The sequence below is a fragment of the Schistocerca piceifrons genome, chromosome 3 (assembly GCF_021461385.2).
Source record: "Schistocerca piceifrons isolate TAMUIC-IGC-003096 chromosome 3, iqSchPice1.1, whole genome shotgun sequence".
In the NCBI taxonomy this organism is placed as follows: domain Eukaryota; kingdom Metazoa; phylum Arthropoda; class Insecta; order Orthoptera; family Acrididae; genus Schistocerca; species Schistocerca piceifrons.
The window spans coordinates 641184377-641199277 of NC_060140.1; the positions used below are offsets into that span (position 1 = coordinate 641184377).

Sequence of the window (14901 nt, forward strand, 5' to 3'; positions counted from 1 at the left end):
CCCACTACCATGAAGCTAACTACAGTGGCCTGTCGATTGTGTACAGACATAAACCTATACTGAGCAGATTGCAAGTGTTCGTGTACACTACCAGCTGTCAATTGACCGGAGTCCTCCGGCTACGTTCCCCAGATGACATTGTGGCGGTTGATTCTTACATTTCACATCGTGATGTGTAGTGATCTTCATGACCACGGTGTACATACGCAATGTAGAGCGACTTGTAACCCTCGTGGATAATAGTTGTAAAAATTCAGCAGCATATGGTATGTTAAAATTTCATAGATTCTGTAACAAAGCAGTGTATCAAGTAGTAATATAATGATTGCAAAATACTCTCGTATCATCTGTTGTTCACCCTCTTCAGATTCCATGGTTACAGTATAGCTCTGTTGAAACAGGCCATACAATAAAATGGTGTTTTTAGCGATCTTGGCTTGTGAAGCTTTCTCCCGTTACCATGCACTGCAGATCGCCCCCGCTTGACGAAGCCAGGAATGTATTCTCGGTTCAAGATAAATAGCGCGATGAGTCCTATCGAGAGGTACTTACAGAATCATTGGGCCTTAATCCGATGAGTCTGGTGATCAGGGAAGTACGGTAAACTTATCCTGGTGTTCTTAGAACCACGCCCATACAGTACGATCTGTGTATCTGGTTACGTTGTGCTGCTGGTAGACGCCTTCTTGCCGAGGAAAATCGAACTGCATGTGGGCGTGGACGTGGTCCCTAATGACAGCTGCATATCTGTTGATCCATTGTGCCTTCCATAATGACGAGATCGTCCAGAAATGCTGTGACAACATTCCCCAGACTATAACGCTCCCCCCTCCGGCCGGGATCCTTCCGATGACTGTTGCAGGCCGTACACGCCTACGGCCATCTGTCTGGTGGAGCAGAAAACGTGATTCATCTGAAAAGACCATCTGTCGTCATTCAGTGGGAGAATAGTTGCGCTATTGACATGCAAATACAAGCCTTCGTCGCCAATGATCAGCAGTCAGTATGGGTGCATGAACCAGGCGCCTGTTACTGTGACCCATACACAGCAACTTTCACTGAAAGGTCGTTGAGGAAGCTGTTGGTGGACATTTCATCTGGGTATTCAGTTGTCCAACTGTTGCACGTTACTTTGTCCGCACACACATCCGCTGCCGTCATTCATACCTGTTGTTTGACCCATGGTACACCGCGGTTGCCTAGCCGCAAGTCTTGGATCATCAAATTTGCTAGGCACGCTATACTTCAACCACGGCAGCCCGCCAACCGTTTAAGAACTTAGGCGGTTTGGAGATGTTTCCACGCTTGACCCGGAGGCCAAAGATCATGCTGTCTTGGACGTCAGATAAATATGTTTCCACATTATATGACGACTGTTCTGTTTTTCGCGTCTAACGTCCACTGCTAGTGCTGCCACCTGCAGTCTGAGAGTGGTTATTGCACGTCCAGAATAACATAAGTTTTTTATTTCAGGTTTGAAGAGTGGGATGATGCTGATTCGGATACTCTCTCAGCTCCTGAGACACTAATGATTCCTGGTGAATACGAGCAGCATGGAACGGATGAGGATTCAACGTTCAGAGTAAAATTTGTAGCTACTGGTGGTAAAATCGAGGAAACCGCCTCCTGCGACATTCTCGATGGACATCTAATGCCCAAGACCGCGGTTTTGCCGTATTTGTCGAGAATCAGTCGTCTGCCTAATGGTGAGTCCCAAGCTCTTCGCCTCGCAGCAGCTGCAGACATCTTGGAGGCAGTCTCATTGCTCTTGGAATTTGACGTTGACGTAAACGCAGTTGACGACAATGGAAACACAGCCCTCCACATCGCTGCTTTCGCCGGTTGTGTGGAGTCAATCAAGAAACTTGTTGAAGCAGGAGCGTCACTGACGGCCCAAAACAGCAAGGGGCATTCCGTGTTCCACTGGACAGTTCGCAGCCGGAACACCGCCGCCCTGTCACTGCTGAAGGACCTGGGTGCGGACATGAATTCCGCTGATTGGAAGGGCCACACACCACTGCACACGGCGCTGGCCTCCGGATTCCACGAAGGATTTGACGCGCTTATGGACCTCGGGGCGAACCCCTTCGTCTCCACGCCAGACGGTGTCTCTCTCCTGCACACTGCAGCAGGGAAGGGTAACACGAGCGCAGTTCGCGCGCTGTTGCAAGCGGGCGTCGGCGTGGACGCTCGCAACGCCATGCATCGAACGGCCCTGCACGAAGCGGCGTCCGGCGGTCACGTGAGGTGTGCGGAACTACTTCTGGACGCCGGAATAGACACTGAATGCCGCGATGACCTCGGCCGCACTCCTTTGCACCTAGCAGCCAGCTACCGACACGTGGGGGCTGTAGTACTTCTGTTGCAGCGGGGAGCAGACGTTGATAGCGCCAGTGTGGATTTGGACACAGCCCTCCACATAGCAGCTCTAGCCGGCGACAGAAAAACTGTAGAGATTCTGATCGGTGCTGGCGCGGATGTGAACGCTAGCAACGCGGAAGGGTCCACCCCTCTGCACGTGGCCATTGCAGAGCGGCACGACGAAGTGGCGGACTATATTCTCTCTCTGCGGCGGTCTGACGTGGACGTGGCAGACGGCGGGGGCCTCACCCCTCTACACCTGACTGCCGTGAATGGTGTCGCTTCTTCTACTGCTGCCCTTGTGGCAGCGGCGACTCTGTCGTTCAGTATGTTGCCCTGGGAAACACCAGTGAACGAAGCAGTAGAGCGGAGCGACATTGTAGTAGAATGGTTGAACCGCCTACGAGGAGGCATAAATAGATCTGCAACTTCCATTGAGTCTGACTGTTACACTATTTCCTTCTAGATCTCATCAGCACTGTCATTGTATAGTACAAAAGAAAGCCGCATGTTACACATTCTGTATTAATAAAAACATTTTCTATTAACTATATTCAGTTATTAATCAATGTAATAACTCATTTCAAACTCATATCCTAAAACAGTGATTATCTACAACCACTCAGTTACGTTGTTTCTAAACAATTTCCTTCGGTTTCCTTTTAATTTTGGGTCACTGAATGTTCAGTAGTGTGCAAATATCGTTAACTACAAAGTACTCTAAATCACATACCTCAAAGAATGCATGCTGTAAAACTGCCACTGAGCAAGTGAACTAACGCATCCCTTACTGCCACTTCTCACACTTTGATGGCTCAGTTGTGAAGCGTCAGGCTACCGATAAAAATGTCCCAGGATTGACTACCAGTCAGTCCTAGTACTTTTGTGTGTCACTTATCATTACTTTCACTCCTATAAACATTTGCTGTGAAAACTTCAGAGATGTAAAGTGGTTTGTAGTCCTCATTAAAGTGTAAATTTTTGTGTAACTGGTGGACTACACAATGACGACCTACCTCCAAATTGATCACGCTCAGTTTGGTAAAACACCATTTGATTCAAACCGACGTTCGGTATGAGGAAAGTTATATTAGCTTGCGGAAATTCTACTGCTAAAACCAACTAACATGAAATGAATGAGGAAACTGCTTGAATTACAATCTGCCATGAACTTCTCGAAATGTAACTGCTACGAAGAAATTTCAGAAAATATCTTTTGCGAAGTCTCTGTGAACTGAAAGGTGAAATTACAGATACTCGGCTCTTCTTAAACGCCTTGTGGTAGCATGTGGAGTAAAACAGGAAATTTTATTTCAGCTTCAACTGAAGACAGTCCCCGAGATACGTCTACTAATCACTATTTTCTACGTCCTGTGTGTCTATAGACTTTCATATCATGTTTAAGTAGTACATTGATTCGCGCCAAATGATCTAAGCTGCTGTTGAATGCCAGTTACGCAGAACTATTCTAGTGGCCTCTGTCTTGAATACATTTTCCCACAGCAGTTTAGCATAGCGAGGAAATTCCGTTGCTGAAGGAATATGGTTCCTTCAAAGTTTTTCATTACTTTATCAACAAAATTAGATGTTACACTCTCCAATTCTTCAACTATAATGTTAAAAACAATCTGGCGGAATTTGTAACTATTGTTAGGTTTCAAGAGTCTGCGGCACTTCAAATAAATCCTTTGTATCTTCCGCGTGAATAGGGATAAGATAACCATGGTCTTCGCACTGCACAAGGGGGAACGAGTATTTGCTCTGAAATTTTGAATGGACTGACAGACTGTTCTGAATAGAGGTTTGTCCTTTTATTCCAATGAATTGCTACGACAAATAATCCACGAAGAACTGTTCCGACATTTCATTTACACAGTCCATTCAACTGACGAGAATCTCTACGCATTATCAGTGGGAGGCTAGGATAGAGGTCAATATCGCCAAACCTGGATACGGAAGTCTGACACCGATTCGGGAGGAAAATTTAAAAAAGTGGTGAATGAAGATATTTCTCCCCAAAACCTAAGCGCCGTTTCTTATCCCCTCCCTGGTATATTTTCAATAATACGTAATAGAGGTACAGAGGGTCTTGTCTACATACTTTAGATTTGTCAGTACTGTCCATTACTGAGTCTCGTTCTTATGAAGACTTGTCCCCTCTGTCCTTGCTTTCTCTTCTTCCCATCATCATTAGCTCAAATAGCTTCAATAATATACCGAAACTTTGGTTTATGCACTTTTAACTATACTTTTAATGATCCTCAACCATAGAACAATAAAAGGAAGAAAATGTTACTTATAATTGAACCATCGAACATTTTATAACTTAATATCATATTAAAAGGAATTCGAAATGTATTGTTTATGCACTAGTTAATTAAGTCTATAAGGTGTCCAGTTGTACGTCAAATACAATGTACAAACTGCCGTGTTTTACATCCCGTAATGGCGGTACTAAACCGCAGGAACCGCGATTAGTTACCATCTTAAATCGCAAATTGTACGAGGGTTTATTAATAGAGGGCTAGTGTTGAATGTGTAATGTTTCAGGGTTCCCGTATGTTTTCTGCTACTATAAATTATTCACCTTACACTACTGGGACAAATACGATTCAGGTCACTGCATGAGTGGTAATAACGTCCTTGACTCTGTGCTTAGTTTTATCTGTAGTTGACTTGCTAGTCAGTCTGTTGTGCAGCGTGAGAACATTTGAGTCATTTTTATGAGCATTTGAGTTTTTCAGAGGAGATGTTTCCTTGGCACTCTGGGAGAGGCTATCTGGAATACTTCACTATGGAGATGAAAACTCATTTATAATACTTTTTCATTCTTTATATTGATGGAAAAGATTTTGAAAGAATTTTAAAGATAACGAAGGCTTGAGCAAGAACTAATTTTTATTTGTCACAAGTATTAACTGAAGGAAATCTTTGTCCCTCAGGTAACCACTTTCATGGCTAGTGTTAATTTGACCTTTGTTTTTCATTATCTCACAAATAACTCAATCGATTGAAATGTTCGTAGTTTCTTTTAAAATTGGAGGGTTTTGTAGTTGTTCGTCGTCTTATGTCGGGCAGTGTTTTTGCGAATAATCAGTTTGATTTCTCAAGAATCGTTTTCTTTAAGGTACCCTCCACCTTCATAATTTACAATAAAGTTTTGAATACTTTATGGTGTGTACATTGCATCTTACGCCACATGAAGTTACAGATTGTTTCTGAGAAGCAAAATTAAAAAAATTAGTGAGTAGTTTATTTTCCTTTAGCTGCTGCCTCTGCTGATTTGCATCTGTTTTAGAGAAAGTCAGTAGTCCAGACACAAAAGTAGCATGCTGAGGAAGAGGTAAACACTTTGATATCAAGGCAGATGTCAACTTGCATCCTTGTGCAAACAGTGTGTAGTCGGGTTTGTCAGGTGTCCTGTTGGCAATTAGCAAGCAGATTTATTTTCAGTGAACTGTGTTAATGGTTAATGGCAAGAAACAATGAAGTAGTTTTATTTGTGAGCACATTTACAAGAAATTTCACATTTTACCTCACTATACAAAGAATGCAGACCATTACTACACCACTACAAACATATATAAGGAAAGGGAAGAAAGTAACTACAAACATATGTGAGGACAAGAAACAATTATACTACAAACATATAAAGACAGGGAACAACCATGGTTGGGCTAACTAAAGAAAAGGTTGTTAAATGCTCTCAGAGAATTTTCTGAAAGATAAATGCTCTCATTAGTCACCAGTCAGTCACAAGCAAAGGCCTAAAAATATTATCTTACGGTAACAAAGAAAAATACGAGTACAAACGTCGTTCTTCAAACTAAACGTACCTTACCATTCAAATAACGTTGCAAATGACCTGTTTTTGTGCCTCACCTTCATCGTTGTTGTTTAAATAAAATCTGAATACAAACGAAAGAGGCTTTACATAAAATTACCAGTAAAAAAGACGTGTGAAGTTACCAACACCTCCCTTCAGCACATTGACAATTCATCAATGCTGACTTCTTTTTCTGATCTTTGTCACCTTTCTCCTTATTTCTGTTACTACCATAGCTTCATAAACCTTGGGTTTCATACACATTTGACCACTACAAACGAAAATCTACACTTTATTCCCAAGTTTCAACTGTCAACATTACGTGGTATCACACATTATTAATTATCTGTATTTTTCATTTCATTGTTTAAAAATAATATAACTCTACTTCATTAGCATACTTATTGACTTAATGTTCCACAGTACCACACTTTATTCATTAACGTCTATACTATTTGTCATGCTGCTTCCAAAGCCAACAACATCACAAACAAGTAGAAAACCCAAATACATACCATCACATGAAATATTAAATTCCTCACGCTTACTAAATAGACTGTAAGTTAAACTTACCCACACTTGACCTTTCTCCAGAATTAGAGCTCCCTCTTGCCATATGATATAACTTACCTAAAACCATCATGTCCCTAAACTTCGTTATTAAATATTGTTGGTGTGAAGAGGAAGAATTACATAACCTGAAAAGAATGTTATTACAAGCAATTTTATCTGCATTAGGTCACCTTATAAGATTAAAAGTTAAACTATATCACAGCAGAAAAAATCAAATGTGAATGTGAAAAATCTGATGTAATGCTCATATTACAAGAAGTGTGTTAGGGATTTGTGTACACTTATCTTTTCCGTTTTACTATTCATGCATGTTTAAAAATTTTTAATCGGTTTACATTAGGCGAACAACAATAATTTCTTCTTTGAAACACAATTTAAAATAAACCTTCAACTTTCATTGCATTTTCAAATCCCTTAAACATACAAAAAACAACACAGAGCCAATTACTATCTATGGAATATCATATGTCTTTACTGCAATATATGTGACTGGAGATACAACAGCAAAATTACATACAGTAATTCACCTTCCCCAATAAAAAACAGACAATAGGATGGATGCATGAATGTGGCGAAGTGCAAACACAAAATATGAAAAATTTATAACTACTCACAGGAAACTTAGTTAAGTTGTACTCAATAAATGACTTCACATGACTGACATGGTGAAGCCCTCTACTCTTGCACATGCACAAAATTTCATCCTCCGCAGCAATGTCGTGGACCATTGTATGTCTGTGTGGTAAGGTCTGTTATAAACAAGAAAAAGTTATCACTCAGTTATTTACATTTATGTGATAAGCGATGAGATTTCAGTAACATATCTAACGTATAAATTGCTTAAATTAAATCCTGTGGTTTTTAATTTCTTTTGTCTTGCAGCATCTTTCTTTGTATTTCTCAATACTCGGTCAACTTCTTCCTTGTGATGTAATCTTTGTGAAGTCTGAAAAGATGCAATGTTTTTAAATGTGCTCTGGCAGCGGTGTTTTCTGTCTGATAGGATACATTGTTATATGTAGGTACAGCAAGTCATTGTTCCGTTGGACGTTCGTGATATGCATTGTAGCGTGGGCTAAGCGATTGAACTTCACTCACTTCAACTTGTCTCTTTCGTTCTTTCAGCACTCTACCATTATAAAGCCAACCTCATCTCTCCTTATCTTGGTTGTTTTGATCGAAATGATTTTCATTACCATGATTCCTATTGTGCCACGAGTTATGTCCTATACCATTGTTGTGGAAGCTGACTCTGTTAAGAAAACTGTTTCTTGATAACCAGTCGAGTGTGTTTTGTGATTGATGTCTATTTTCATCTCTAAAATCATTCCGGTTGTCAAAATTACTTACTATTGTAACTTTATTTGTAACTATTGTAACTGTCTCCTCTTAGGTTGTCGTTATTATCTATCTCCAGTTTCTGCAGTACATCCTGAAATGCCTCCCAATCATCTTAGCATCTTCCTGCCCGCGTAAGGAGTCGTAAATATGTTGTCAGTTTTGCCAAACACGTATGTAAGAGTTCAGATAGACTATAGGGGTTTGACAAATATTAGTTCTTCCACACTATGTCTTCAGAATAACGCGTGTGACTTGAATATTCTAACTGATCAAAGCTTTTAAGCATAATAATTCCGTGTTTGTCAGTCTTCTGTAGTCTGCTACCAGTATGTGGGCAATCATGCATAATAAAATTCTCCTTGACTTCGATATTCTTTCACTCTAGATCGCATCGTTGTAACTGATCCGCTCTCTAGGTATCCGCACATGACTTCTGGTTGGTGAGCAATTGGCCAGTTGGGTGGTAATGAGAACTGAAATCGGCCCAGCCAACTTTGAGGTTGAATTTCGTACCAAAATTTCGAGACACTTTGAATTTTCTGTCAAGAAATACTCATTATCGATGTTCATATTTTTCAGTGTTCTCGAACTTTGTTTGTTGCAACGCATTAGCGGCCCAATACCTTGTCCTCGAAAGGAAAGTTGTAGAGTAGGATGATCACATAAAGGCCACACATTTCTATTTTCATTTAAATTTTCTGAATGAGAATGACCAAATTTGCTAACATCTTGACCTCAAGTATATTTTCTTTCGACATGTGTGAGCTGAGACCCATTGGCATTTACTTCCTGTTTCCGTTGTTGGTAGATTTTTCTTTGACCGTCTGTAAATCATTTCAAGGCTTGGTATTCTCCAGTTTCTAAAAAATGAACAGGGAAATTGTCATAATCCTTACGTGTAATGGTTGACAAATTCATCACTTTTACAGAAAGTTCGACTTTTCAGAAATAGCATCTAGTTATTCTTTCTGTGTTTCTGATTGTAATGTCGATGATCCACTTTCTTCATCTGTTTCACGAATAACAGCATGAACTTGCTCATTCTGTTTTACTTGAGTGACCACAGCAGTGTTACCCAGAGTGCCACACTCATTATTTTTGCTAACTCTTCGTCTTTATTCTGAACATGATATGGTGCGATATTTGCGATCCTCTCATCTAACTTCAAATTTTTTCCTAGGCGTATTTCGTTCTTTCGGCAGTGTTCTTTCTCAGCATCACAGATCCTAGTCTCTAAATGATTTGTTATCGGCTGGACGTCATCGCCTATTTCTTGCTCAATCTGAACTGACAAATTCTGCATCTGTGATGTCATCTCTTGCTGTGACCTACTACGTTCTTCTATTTTTCTGTCATTTTCCTCCACTTTCTTTCTCATCTCTTTCTGTGACTTATAATTCTCTTCCTGCCACTTTCCCAGTCTCCTTTCCAGTTCCTTAGTATTGTCTTCCAGTTTCTTTATCTTGTCTTGTAATCCGTTCAGTTCCTCATATGACTGTTATTTTCTTCCTGTGACACAATTCTACAATACTTACGTTACGAGGTCGACCCTAAGGCCAATAGATGGCAACGCGGGTACAGTCTGCATATAAGAAGTTGGCTTGAAACCAGAATCTACCGGTGCTAAGAGTTTGTCGCTTAATTTCCCACAAATTCTTCCTCGGAGCCTAAAATTTCTCTACCGATGCCCTGTCTTGTACTTTGATTCAACAGTGGAGTAATTTGCACATGCGTGTCTGATATTTTCCGAATATTCAATCACCTTATTAATTTGTGATAAATGTGTAACAAAATCAGTTTCTCCAACTGTGGAATACTCATCGTTCTGAAATTGGCTCATTTCTCTCACAAGACATCTGCGTGTAATACTGCTAGTGATAGTGCTCACTCATGACAAAAATGAAGTGAAACACACAGATTTATATGTCCACAAAAGTAACTTTCAAGTTCAAATCATCTACAAAAGAGAACTTGACCCAGATAATTAGACATGGAAATCATTAATGTGTTAAATAGTAACAGGTAGAATCCGCACTGCAACGACTTACGATTCTTATGCTGCACTACTACTTTTCACGAAATGTCACGCAAATAACCCAAAAATACTCCAAAGCTGCAAAAATAATAAAAATACATATCATAATAGATACAGAATATGCAAAGAATTCTTACACTAGTATAAGTAACAAAAGAATAATAGATACAGAATATGCAAAGAATTCTTACACTAGTATAAGTAACAAAAGAACAGGTTGTTTTATAAAGTGTTTCTTGTAATGTCACTATACAGGCAGACATTCATCAGACTAAAAAAAGTCATTAAAACATTCCGAAATGATAAAATTATGGAAACACTGTCTCATAAGTTGCCAAATATATGTGAATCTCGTGTAACTGTGTTTTAATAAAGCTTTACCAAAATAACTTGAAAACATAAAACTGTAAACCAAAGAAACCATCCTGTGAAATCTGTATTGAGCAGTGCAAGTGAACATCCCTACGATGCGTGACGTCACAGTGTAACTTGCAATTCCAACATAAAAGGTTAACAAAATACATTTTGCGTAAATTTACAATATTAATTTTGAAAGTATAACTGTCCAAAGATATGCATAACGCGTTCCCGTTCACAGGAGTAAGATCATAGTCTGTTACTCGCTCCTGTGAACGGGAACGCGTTATGCAGATCTTGGTGTCTCTCGCGTCCATCTAGAAAAGATAAGCTGAAGATGCCTAAATAAGGCGGAACGCGTCGTTGAAAAATAAAAAAACTAAATTGCAACCAAGACTGTTTTTAACCTGTACTGTTAAGCACTGGTTTGCTGTATGCCGCATTTGGATTGGAAGAAATTCTAAAATCTGAACTAATGTTCACCTAATCCGAAGTGATCTTAATTTTGAAATGAAGAGCTCAACTTTAAATTATTTTATTGTGATGACTGTGATGAAAACTTGGCCCAAACAATTTTCATTGTTTACCTGCTGCAACGGAAACTCGGTAGTATTCGAAAGTGATGAAAATGCAACTAGAGCCCTGCAACAGATCAGCTAAATGATAGGCGACTTGCACAGTGCAGTGCAAGGAAATGAAATTACACTAAGCATATTAAGCTTTAGTTTTATTTTTGTGCTACTGTGTTCCGCTAACTGCATTTACTGAATAATGTTGAAGAGAGCATTCAAAAACTATATATTAACAAGTGAAATCATCTTTACAAAAATCACTTTATAATAAAATATGTTTCTGCCAAGAAATGAGCTAATAGAATGGTAAGGGAGTGGTAGATCTAAAACTGCTAAGTGCACGCCATGTGAATATTTATCTTTGTTAATAAAATCTCAAAATCGAACTAACAAAGCGATATCAATAAAGAGAGATACCTCTAAATAATGACAGTACAGTGACATTACCTGAATGCCTTCACACATATCAAATTATTCTTCATCAAGTCATATTGCAAAACCTCAACAACCTTTGTATCTTTATCTGTGGGCTCTGCAACGTATTTCTAGACTGTTTAATAGCACGATGCCCATCCGATTCACTCACTTACTTTTCTCAGGATGATACTGGCAACGGATACTACCACTGACAACCGACAATCACATTGTTTTGTACCCAGAATCCTTGTGGCATAATTTATCGACTACTGAAGATTTCTGTTTGAAAAATATCAAGTTTACAAATATGAAGCACGTCACATCGAATGCAAGTAGAACTCACACCTCTTTTGTTGAATACCATAAATAACGTAGAAACTTTATAACGGTTGTTTTATGTTTTTACTCTTGTTACTGATACTGTTTCTGTCAATAATTGTGCGTCAATTTTACTACAAAATCACGACGACACCATAACCATACACACTGATGGTATGTAATAATAAGTAGTATTTTTAACGGCAGTAAGTCGTCAGTCGAGCATCAAGGATAGCATTGAAATTATGTGACAAGATACACTGTATTTGTTTCATCTGGCATGTAAATTTATATGCCAATAATTTTACATGGGTTTACTCTTAATGGGATCTAGAGATAGTGCTTGTGTGACAGTTGTTATGTTTTCGCAAGTATTCTGATACAATGTGCGAGAAAGGTGTGAATATTGATTTAAAAAGTGGACTTATTGTTGTTGTGGTGGTTGTGGTCTTTAGTCCGAAGATTAATTCGATGCAGCTCTTCATGCTATGGTACTCCATCCGGTGCAGATCTATTAATTTCGGAATAACAGCTGCAACCTACATCCTTCTGAATCTGCTTACTGTATTCATCTCTTGCTCCCCCTTTACAATGCCCCCCCCCCCCCACACACACACACACGCACTATCTTCCCTCTGGTACTTAATTGGTAAACTCTGGATGTCTCAGAATGGTTCATATGAACTGATCTTTCCTTTTACTGAAGTCGTACCACAAAATTTGTAATTCTAATTCTGTCCAGAAACTCCTCATTAGTAACGCCATCTACCCAACCAGTCTTCATCTATGGCACCACGTTTTTAAAAGCCTCTTATCTCTTTGTCTCTAAACTACTTGTCATTCAAGTCTCAGTTTTATATTTGGATTCATTCAAGACAAGCACCTCCTGAAAAACTTCAGAACACTTAAACCTATATTAGATATTAACAAACTTCTCAACTTCATAAACGCTGTTCTTGCTATTAGCAGTCTACGTTTTATACTCTCTCTACCTCGGCCATCATTAGTTACTTTGCTTCCCAAATAGCAGAGCTCACCTACTACTTTCAGTATCTCGTTTCCTAATTTAATTCCCTCAGTATCGCCTGATATAATTCGACAACATTCCATTATACTTGTTTTGCTTAAGTTGATGTTCCTCTCACATCTTCCTTTAAAGACACTACCCATTCCGTGCAACTGCTCTTCCAGGATATTTTCTGTCTCTGACAGAATTACAATGTCACTGGCAAAACTTTGAGATTTTGTTTCTTTTGCCTAACCTTTAACTCATATTCCATTTTTTTTCGATTTCCGTTATTGTTGCCTCAGTCGCGATAAGCTAAGACAGCCAGTCCCTTTCAACTACTTCTTCGCTTTCACGCCCTTCATTTCTTATACTGCCGTCTCGTTTCTGTACCAGTTTTAAGTAGTCTTCCGCTCCCAGTATTTAATCCCCTGCTACTTTCAGAATTTCTGATAGTGTATTCCAGTCGACGCTGTCGAAAGATTTCTTCAAATCTAAAAACGTAGTTCTAATATTAGTTGTATGGTGAGTACTGCCTCTCGTCTTCCTAAATTACTATGAAGTCCAAACCGATCTCCAAATCCCGCTTCTGCCACTTTTTCCATTCTTCTGCAGAGAATTCGTGTTAGTATTTTGCGACCTCATCTTGTTAAACCGATAGCTCGGTAATATTCACAGCTGTAAGCACTTGCTTTCTATGGCATTGGAGTTATTACATTCCTCTTGAATTGTGAGGGTATTTCGTTTGTATGATAAATATTCCACACCACTTTGAAGAGTTTTGTCATGGCTGGATCTCCCAAGTTTATCAGTAGTTCTGACGGAATGTAGTCTAACCCAGGGGCCTTGCTTCGACTTAGAAGTCTCAGTGATCTGTCAAATTGTTCTAGAAATACACTCCTGGAAATGGAAAAAAGAACACATTGACACCGGTGTGTCAGACCCACCATACTTGCTCCGGACACTGCGAGAGGGCTGTACAAGCAATGATCACACGCACGGCACAGCGGACACACCAGGAGCCGCGGTGTTGGCCGTCGAATGGCGCTAGCTGCGCAGCATTTGTGCACCGCCGCCGTCAGTGTCAGCCAGTTTGCCGTGGCATACGGAGCTCCATCGCAGTCTTTAACACTGGTAGCATGCCGCGACAGCGTGGACGTGAACCGTATGTGCAGTTGACGGACTTTGAGCGAGGGCGTATAGTGGGCATGCGGGAGGCCGGGTGGACGTACCGCAGAATTGCTCAACACGTGGGGCGTGAGGTCTCCACAGTACATCGATGTTGTCGCCAGTGGTCGGCGGAAGGTGCACGTGCCCGTCGACCTGGGACCGGACCGCAGCGACGCAGTGCCGTAGGGGACCGCACCGCCACTTCCCAGCAAATTAGGGACACTGTTGCTCCTGGGGTATCGGCGAGGACCATTCGCAACCGTCTCCATGAAGCTGGGCTACGGACCCGCACACTGTTAGGCCGTCTTCCGCTCACGCCCCAACATCGTGCAGCCCGCCTCCAGTGGTGTCGCGACAGGCGTGAATGGAGGGACGAATGGAGACGTGTCGTCTTCAGCGATGAGAGTCGCTTCTGCCTTGGTGCCAATGATGGTCGTATGCGTGTTTGGCGCCGTGCAGGTGAGCGCCACAATCAGGACTGCATACGACCGAGGCACACAGGGCCAACACCCGGCATCATGGTGTGGGGAGCGATCTCCTACACTGGCCGTACACCACTGGTGATCGTCGAGGGGACACTGAATAGTGCACGGTACATCCAAACCGTCATCGAACCCATCGTTCTACCATTCCTAGACCGGCAAGGGAACTTGCTGTTCCAACAGGACAATGCACGTCCGCATGTATCCCGTGCCACCCAACGTGCTCTAGAAGGTGTAAGTCAACTACCCTGGCCAGCAAGATCTCCGGATCTGTCCCCCATTGAGCATGTTTGGGACTGGATGAAGCGTCGTCTCACGCAGTCTGCACGTCCAGCACGGACGCTGGTCCAACTGAGGCGCCAGGTGGAAATGGCGTGGCAAGCCGTTCCACAGGACTACATCCAGCATGTCTACGATAGTCTCCATGGGAGAATAGCAGCCTG

The 14901-nt window shown here is 41.0% G+C and overlaps 1 protein-coding gene across 1 annotated transcript in view; it reads left to right on the top strand.

The window, feature by feature from the left end:
* Positions 1-1528: 1528 nt before the first annotated feature.
* The window catches only part of LOC124788918 (serine/threonine-protein phosphatase 6 regulatory ankyrin repeat subunit B-like), an 85003-nt gene continuing 71630 nt past the window's right edge, over positions 1529-14901 (top strand). The window contains exon 1 of the mRNA XM_047256200.1: positions 1529-2629. Coding sequence (XP_047112156.1) covers positions 1529-2629 — 1101 coding nt within the window. The remainder of the gene's footprint in view (positions 2630-14901) is intronic.